General features: G+C 61.5%; 4 protein-coding genes across 4 annotated transcripts; 3 read left to right on the top strand and 1 right to left on the bottom strand.

Moving 5' to 3' along the window:
- Nucleotides 1-850: 850 nt before the first annotated feature.
- Nucleotides 851-3,089, top strand: D7B24_002719 (uncharacterized protein; the record flags this gene model as incomplete). The annotated part of the gene is made up of 4 exons (XM_028636920.1): nucleotides 851-882; nucleotides 944-1,156; nucleotides 1,210-1,839; nucleotides 1,895-3,089. The coding sequence occupies 4 exons, from the start codon at nucleotides 851-853 to the stop codon at nucleotides 3,087-3,089; spliced, it is 2,070 nt and encodes a 689-aa protein (XP_028497499.1).
- Nucleotides 3,090-3,574: 485 nt separating this feature from the next.
- D7B24_002718 (uncharacterized protein) lies at nucleotides 3,575-4,231 on the top strand (the record flags this gene model as incomplete). The annotated part of the gene is made up of 1 exon (XM_028636919.1): nucleotides 3,575-4,231. One exon carries the CDS (start codon nucleotides 3,575-3,577, stop codon nucleotides 4,229-4,231), a length of 657 nt encoding a protein of 218 aa, XP_028497498.1.
- A 600-nt stretch (nucleotides 4,232-4,831) lies between these two features.
- Nucleotides 4,832-6,427, top strand: CYS4 (cystathionine beta-synthase; the record flags this gene model as incomplete). Its single annotated transcript, XM_028636918.1, has 1 exon — nucleotides 4,832-6,427. The coding sequence occupies one exon, from the start codon at nucleotides 4,832-4,834 to the stop codon at nucleotides 6,425-6,427; it is 1,596 nt and encodes a 531-aa protein (XP_028497497.1).
- Nucleotides 6,428-6,830: 403 nt separating this feature from the next.
- Nucleotides 6,831-7,730, bottom strand: D7B24_002716 (uncharacterized protein; the record flags this gene model as incomplete). The annotated part of the gene is made up of 1 exon (XM_028636917.1): nucleotides 6,831-7,730. The coding sequence occupies one exon, from the start codon at nucleotides 7,728-7,730 to the stop codon at nucleotides 6,831-6,833; it is 900 nt and encodes a 299-aa protein (XP_028497496.1).
- Between the last annotated feature and the right edge of the window lie 349 nt (nucleotides 7,731-8,079).

Raw genomic sequence — 8,079 nt, 5'->3', positions numbered from 1 at the left:
GGTCAGGGGTCGCTACTGTCGAATCAGGAGCCCTTGACACTTATGTTCATCGACTGTATGCCCGCCGGCGCGGAGCACCTTGTCATCGCCATTACCATCACCGAACGACACACCACGCCGCATGGATCCCGCATGCCCGCTCTCCGGCACCGGTTTCGCTCCACGCTAAGTGGTGTGGCTGGACCGCCCTGCCTGTGCCAATGGCACCAAATGTGAAGCAAGGGCGATCGTCTCCCTCTGCTTGTCTCGTGTCTGGCCTCCTCCAGCTATGAGTCTGCAACGCTCTAGGCCTGACCAAGGTGCAGGAGGCAGACACCCAGACGGGGCTCAAGGCTTGTTTCCGGACCCTGGCCTCCCCACGAGCCTACCACGTTATTTATCCCATTGAATGACCTTATCTGAGAAAATCCCTTCCTCGTAAGGACAGCCACGCCAGGCGCGACGCCGAAAGGCCCTTGTCCTCCCAGCCGTCTGTCCTGCCCATCCTCGTGGTAATTACCAGCTTTTTCCGGGCTCGGAGCAGAGTCATCAGCCAATGACCAAGCTGTACCAGATCAATCGGCGCCGTCTGGGGGCCGTGTTCCACCAGAAGCAATGCGCCGCCGGCCGACTCTGATTTTCTCCAGCCACGAGCTATGAAGAGAATATATATCGCCCCGGGTGTCCGTCGACGGAGTTGAGATGGGGCACTTGCTCAGTAGTATATCCATCTCGACACCGAGCCTGTACTTTGAAAATCTTGCGACGGTGTTCCATCTCGCCTGGTCTTTGTTGGTCGTGGTACTCGCACACCTCTACCAACTCTACCTACTCGAAAAGCATCGAGCTTGAGCTCGCCTCGTGCGCAGCCATGTCGAGTCCGATCCTTCACCAGGGCGTAGGGTATGCTCGCTTCACCCACCCGGCATGGCCACTGCTGAGCTCCGACATTGACATTTTCTAGCTACGGCCTGATCGTCGGCCTCAGTGTCCTTTTTGCCGGCTTCATGATTGTGATTACCTGGTCTCTCAAGCGCTACAACTCTGAGCGTCAAACTTCTGAAATGTTCACGACGGCTGGCCGTACCCTCAAATCTGGACTCGTCGCTTCGTCCGTCTTGTCCACCTGGACATGGGCAGCAACCCTGCTGCAAAGTTCTGGTGTCGCCTACCGATAGTGAGTTTTCCCATAGTCTTTGAGTGCCTTGTCCGAAGCTGACATGCTGCCAGCGGTGTCTCTGGTCCCTTTTGGTACGCCGCCGGTGCCACCGTCCAGATCATCCTGTTCGCGACTCTCGCCATCGAACTCAAGCGCAAGGCGCCCAACGCACACACCTTTCTCGAAGTCGTCCGAGCCCGCTATGGACCTGTTACCCACTTTGTCTTTATCGTCTTCTGCTGCTTCACCAACATCCTCGTCACGGCCATGCTGCTGACGGGCGGTGCTGCCGTCATTGAGAACCTGACGGGGGCCCCGACTGCCGCCACCGTCTTCATCTTCCCCCTCGGTGTCGTTGTGTACACGCTTTTCGGCGGCATCAAGGCCACCTTCATCACCGACTACGTCAACGCGCTCGTCATCCTGGTCATCATCTTCATCTTCGCGTTTGTCGTGTACGCGACCAACGGCATCCTGGGTTCGCCCGGTGCCGTGTGGGACATTCTGCAGGAGATCTCCAAGGAGCGACCCATCAGCGGCAACGCCGGCGGCAGCTACCTGACCATGCGCTCACAGGGCGGCGCCGAGTTCTTCGTCATCAACATTGTCGGCAACTTTGGCACCGTCTTCCTTGACAACGGTTACTACAACAAGGCCATCTCTGCTTCGCCTGTTGATGCCCTTCCCGGCTACGTTATGGGGTAGGTCTCCACTCGTCAATCGCTCATGAGCATGGCTTTACTAACAGTCTGTCAGTGGTCTCAGCTGGTTCGCGGTCCCCTGGTTGACAGCCACCACCATGGGTCTCGCCGGTCTCGCGCTCGAGCGCTACGACGTCTGGCCTACCTACCCCAACCGCCTCACCGACGCCGAGGTCACCGCCGGCCTCGTCCTTCCCAACGCCGCCGTTGCTCTGCTCGGAAAGGGCGGTGCCGTCGCCACACTCCTGCTCGCCTTCATGGCCATCATGAGCACGTATTCGTCCGAGCTGATCGCCATCTCGTCCATCTACTCGTACGACATTTACAAGACGTACATCAACCCCGCGGCCACTGGCAAGCAGATTATGCGCATGAACTACATCGGCATGACCGTCTTTGCCCTCTTCATGGGCGCCTTTTCCACGGCCCTCTACTACATTGGCATCTCCATGGGCTACCTCTACGTCCTCATGGGCGTCATCATCTCGTCGGCCGTCATCCCCGCGACGCTCACTCTCCTCTGGGACGGCCAGTCGTGGGCGGCCGCCACCTTTTCGCCAATCCTCGGCCTCATCTGCTCGCTCGTCGGCTGGCTCGTCACGACGCAGGTCACCTCGGGCGAGATCACGGTGGCGACGTCGGGCGCCAACACGCCCATGCTCGTCGGCAACGTCATCGCCCTCCTCTCGCCCCTCATCTTCATCCCGCTGCTGACCTACATGCCGCCCTTTAAGCCCCAACACTACGACTGGCAGTCGATGCTCAACATTCGCCAGGGCAACGACGAGGAGGACGAGGCGCTCGACGCCGAGACGGCGCCCCACGAGCACGCCGCCGAGCACGCGGCTGCCGCGGCGGCGGCCGCCGACGAGGAGCGGGCCAAGCTCGACAAGTCGGCCAAGTTTGCGCGCTGGCTCTGCATCGGACTGACGCTCGCGTTCCTCGTGCTCTGGCCGATGCCCCTCTTCGGCACGGCGTACGTCTTCAGCCGCAAGTTCTTCACCGGTTGGGTCGTCGTCGGCATCCTGTGGCTGTTTGTGTCGTCGGGCATCGTCGTGTTCCTGCCGCTGTTCGAGTCGCGCCGCACCATTGCCCGCACGTCCAAGTCCATGTTCCGCGACCTCATGGGCCTCGGACGTCGCGGCAGGGGCGGTGGCGAGGTTGTCGTGCAGGGCAGGCACATGGCGGGCGACGTGACGCCGCCGGTGAGCGAGGGCGAGATGACGGAGAAGGCGGACGGGAAGCAGTAGGCTGTGGGCGCGCTGTGGCAGAGGAGTTGATGGGTTTGAGCAAGAGATACCTTTATGTTTAGGCTGAGAAATAATGACTTGTTTTACATTAATTGGGTGCTTCATGTCAACTGCTCGTGCGTAGAGGCTAAGCTTTGGGGGGGTTTGGAGCAAGATTGCTAGAGCGCGGGTCAGGACGACTGTAAATGAGCACGATGCATGACTTGCAAGGCATGCTATGATGCCTTTGACAGTGGAACGAGCTCGACAGAGAGGCATCATTCATTGATTCCTTTGAAATAGGTCGTTGAACAAGGACGTCCGGCATCGGGAAGCTGCTCGTCTTACCTAAGCTACCTATGGACAGGGCACCTCATCTCCGCCGAGGTACCTACCTAGGCAGATAGGCAGGCAGACAATATGGGAAAGGGGCCTCACCTGGCTTCACCACGCCTTGTTCTTCCCCTTCCATTACCACTTCGATTGGGAAATCCGCAGTCTTCGCGATGCTGCGCTGTACAATCCCTCGAGCTCTCGCCAGCATCCCTTGTCGCTCGTGCATCGTGCTGCCTCAGCAATGGACCCGCAGCATCGACACATTTCGGCCGACGTCGCCCGTGTCCTCCGACGCGCCAACGACGCGACGAGACGAGTCCCTCGGCTACGTGCAAGATCAACGCCATCTCCGCCGAGAGAACTGCCACATCTGTCTGGCCGAGCAGAGCCGCGAGCAGCTGGCGGCGATGCCTATCGTGCGCAAGGGCCGCGGCCTCTACGTCATGGGCACGACGTGCGACGCCTGCTGGGCCGTCCTCTACGAGAAGGCGCAGCAGACGCAGGCCGAGACGTTCGCCCGGAACCAAGCCCGCAAAGCGCGGTCCGACGCCATGCTCGATGCCGTGCGCGCGATTGACGCCTTCGAGGCCGTCCCCATCAGATACGCGTCGGAGAAGCTCGCCCGGTCGAGCGTTGGGCGACGGGGCAATTCGCTCGAGTGGCATCGCCGCCATCTCGTCTCGTCAGCCTCGCGCCTGGGGGCTCTTTTGCAGATCGCCAAGGTGCGGAACCGGTATCAGTGCAACAAGCTGCGTGTTGATGCCATGGATTTCGAGGCGTGGTATCCGTATGCACCGGAGCGGGGAGTCAAGTACACCAGCATCTGAGCTCGATCGAGTACGGCGGGCTTCTTTCGACACACGGCAGACACTATCACCAACGAGATCTCTACGGCGGACTTCTTCTGACCGACCTTCCACCTCCCTCAAGGTACCCAAGCCGGTCGCCAAAACATGGCAGAAGGGATGCTCAGGTACCTACTTCATGAAGCATTCCCGCCTTGACAGGAGTACCTTACCGCACGGCATCGATTATACTTTCATGTCTGTCATTATCTGCAACCCGCCCATCAGGGTAGGTAGACCAGCAGATGCTACGGCACACCATAGCACCGCGGGTACTGGCGGCTTTGGCGGGGTTACCCTCCGACGCAGATCAGCGGCTTTCGGCTTTGAAGCAAATTTGCGTCTTGTCTGCATGAACCGCGTGAGGTGACGTGACGGGATTCGCCATTGCCCGCTACGAGCCCGCTACGGGCGACTGTGCCCCGCCTTGGACCCTTCCCTTACATCAACCCACCTTTCCTTCAAACCCGACTTACACTCTACACTTCTGGTCCTGATCTTCTACTTTTCCCCCCTCCAAACCAACATCTGTCACTCCTCCATTCGGACATCTCACTACGTTCGGACATCTCCCACACGAAAATGGCTGACGTCAAGGCTGTTCCCGCGGCGCGCGTCGCCGTCACGGCGCAGTCTGCCACCGAGCTGATCGGCAACACGCCCCTCGTTCGCCTCAACAAGATCCCCCAGAGCCTCGGCCTCGAGTGCGAGGTCTACGCCAAGGTCGAGCTCTTCAACACGGGCGGCAGTGTCAAGGACAGGATAGCCCTGCGCATGATTGAGGAGGCCGAGAAGAGCGGCCGCATCAAGCCTGGCGACACCCTCATCGAGCCCACGAGCGGCAACACAGGCATCGGTCTGGCCCTCGTCGGCGCCATCAAGGGCTACAAGACCATCATCACCCTGCCCGAGAAGATGTCGGCCGAGAAGGTGTCCGTCCTCAAGGCTCTCGGTGCCACCATCATCCGCACCCCGACCCAGGCTGCCTGGGACGCCCCCGAGTCGCACATTGGCGTCGCCCGCCGCCTCCAGAAGGAGATCCCCAACGCCCACATCCTCGACCAGTACGCCAACGTCGACAACCCTCTCGCGCACGAGTTTGGCACTGCCGAGGAGATCTGGTCGCAGACCGGCGGCAACCTGACCGCCGTCGTCGCCGGCGCCGGCACGGGCGGCACCATCACGGGTATCGCCCGTGGCATCCGCAAGCACAGCAAGACGGTCAAGATCATCGCTGCCGATCCCCAGGGCAGCATCCTCGCGCTGCCCGAGGCCCTCAACGCGGACCACGCCAACGAGGGCTACAAGGTCGAGGGCATCGGCTACGACTTCATCCCCGATGTCCTCGAGCGCGAGATTGTCGACAAGTGGTACAAGACGGAGGACCGCGAGTCCTTCCAGCTGGCCCGCCGCCTCATCGCCGAAGAGGGTCTCCTCGTCGGTGGCAGCTCCGGCTCGGCCATGGCCGCCGCCATCCACGCCATCCGCGACCTCGGCCTCGGCAAGGGCGACACGGTCGTCGTCGTCCTGCCCGACAGCATCCGCTCGTACCTCTCCAAGTTTGCTGACGACGACTGGCTCGCCGCCAACGACCTGCTGCCCGAGGTCAACGGCCTCGCGCCGCAGGCCGCCCAGGCCGGCGCCACGTCGACGGCCGACGCCGCCGACGCCAAGAAGGACCCGCTCGGCGGCGAGACGATCCGCGCGCTGCGCCTCAAGCCCGTCATGTCCGTCGTCTCGACGGGCCCCTGCGCCGAGGCCATCGAGATCATGCGCGACAAGGGCTTCGACCAGCTGCCCGTCCTCTCGCCCCCCGAGCAGGGCGGCCGCCTCGTGGGCCTCGTCACCCTCGGCAACCTCCTGTCCTACCTGTCCTCGGGCCGCGCCACCGGCACGAGCCCCGTCAGCGCCGTCATGTTCGACTTTGGCCGCCTCGACGAGGTCGTCACCGACCCGCGCCAGTTTGGCGACCAAAAGGCCGCCGCCGGCCAGAAGAAGAGGCAGTTTGTCGCCATCACCCTCGACACGCCCCTCACGGCCCTGCAGCGCTTCTTCGAGTGGAACAGCGCCGCCGTCGTCACCGAGGCCGCTGCCAAGGGCGAGAAGGCCCTGTCCAAACCCGTCGCCGTCGTCACAAAGGTCGATCTGCTGACGTGGCTCGTCAGCAAGAAGCTGTGAGCTGACGAGAGATGCGGAGTCGAGAGGCAGGGCTGGCGTTTGGATTTTGTTTCTTTTTCATGAATTTATGGAGCAGTATGGAGCAGTACACACACACACAACAAGCATGGGTGGAGTCGGTCGCATCAACAGGCCTAGACAAATGAGATGGAGGAACTGCATGGATGGGTAGACTCAACATCTACGACGTGTCAAATCTTAATCACATGGGAGAAATCTATGATCAGCAGTGCAGCAGGCAAACAGTGAAGTTTATCACATGGAACACATTTGATCATTCAGTAGTGCGGCACTCGACAGCGAAGCCAACCAAGCATGCAAGCACCGATACGTGGACATTATAAATTACGTAGCGACATGTCGAATGAAAAAGGGTATCATCGTTGTCCTCTCTCGCGCGCGCTCAGACGCGGTACGCAATCCACTGCCACCACTTGTCGACCGAAGGGCCGTCCTGGCCCGTGACGTGGCCGCCGAGGACGTCGACGGAAATGTCAAACTCGTCGAGCTGGTCAAAGGCGAACTTGGACGAGCCGTACTCGCCGAGCCAGCTGTCGTTGGCCTCGGAGCCGAGGTCGTCCTCCTTGACGCCCGAGTCGAGCAGGGCCTTGCTGCGCGAGGCGCGGATGCGGGCGAGCTCGGCCTCGAGGGTGGCGCGGACGACGGTGGCGGGCAGGGCCGTGAAGAGGTCGGCCTTGTTGGCGGCGACGAGGACGGGGCGCAGCTGGTTGCCCTTGCGCTTCTCGTCGGGGCCGCGGAACTTGTTCTTGGCGATGAAGCGGCGCTGCAGCGTCAGCAGCACGTCGTAGAGGTACTCGGCGGCGTCGGCGAGGACGGGCTGGTCGCCGAGGGCGGCGGCGTCGACGACGAAGACGACGGCCTTGTACTGGTGCTCGTTGATGTTGGGGCGGATCTTGTCGAGGGCGTGGCGCCGCAGCTTGGGGTGGCCCGGCGTGTCGAGCAGGGAGAAGCTCGCCGTCGTGGCCTTGCCGAGGGGCGTCTTGTCGTCGTGCGCGCGGAACGCGTCCTTGGCGTCCTTGACGGCCTTGAGCTCGACGAGCTTGGGCTCGTACGACGTGTGCGTCTCGGACGGCGCCGTGCCGCGCTCGAGGAGGGAGGCGAGGGCCGTCTTGCCGGCGCCCATGGGGCCCGCGAGCATGACGACAGGCAGGTTCGTGTGGTCGGGATTGCCCATGAGGACCGTGTGCAGGACGAGGGGCACGAGGAGGACGACGATGATGCCGAAGAAGATGACCTCCATCGACGGCGTCAGCAGGTACTCGAACAGACTGGAGAACGACATGGTGGGCGGTTGCGCGATGGCCAGGGGAGGGGGGGGGTATCGAAAGGGTGAGAGGAATTGGAAAGGAAGAAAAAAAAATAAGAAGAATAAGAAGATCGTGAGCACAATCTTCGTTGGGGGAGAGGGGATAAGTAGACCCTTGAAGAGAAAGGAAGAGGGTTGAAAGGGGGGGACGAGGGCTTGGTTCGAACGGCTCGGGTTGTCTGGATCCCAAATCGCCAGATCTCGTCTCGCCTCTTCTTGGCTCTTGCCCTCTCGACCTGCCCATTTGGGCCAGGCCTATCCAGCGTTCCTTCAGTGGGGCTGCAGCGATGGGGTTGGCCAGAACCCTGCCGTCGACGTTGTCTCC

Source organism: Verticillium nonalfalfae (genome assembly GCF_003724135.2).
Source record: "Verticillium nonalfalfae strain VnAa140/NRRL 66861 chromosome Unknown scaffold_17, whole genome shotgun sequence".
Taxonomy (NCBI): Eukaryota; Fungi; Ascomycota; class Sordariomycetes; order Glomerellales; family Plectosphaerellaceae; genus Verticillium; species Verticillium nonalfalfae.
The sequence above is the reverse complement of the archived record's forward strand: the minus strand, read 5'-3'. Positions and strand labels throughout refer to the sequence as shown.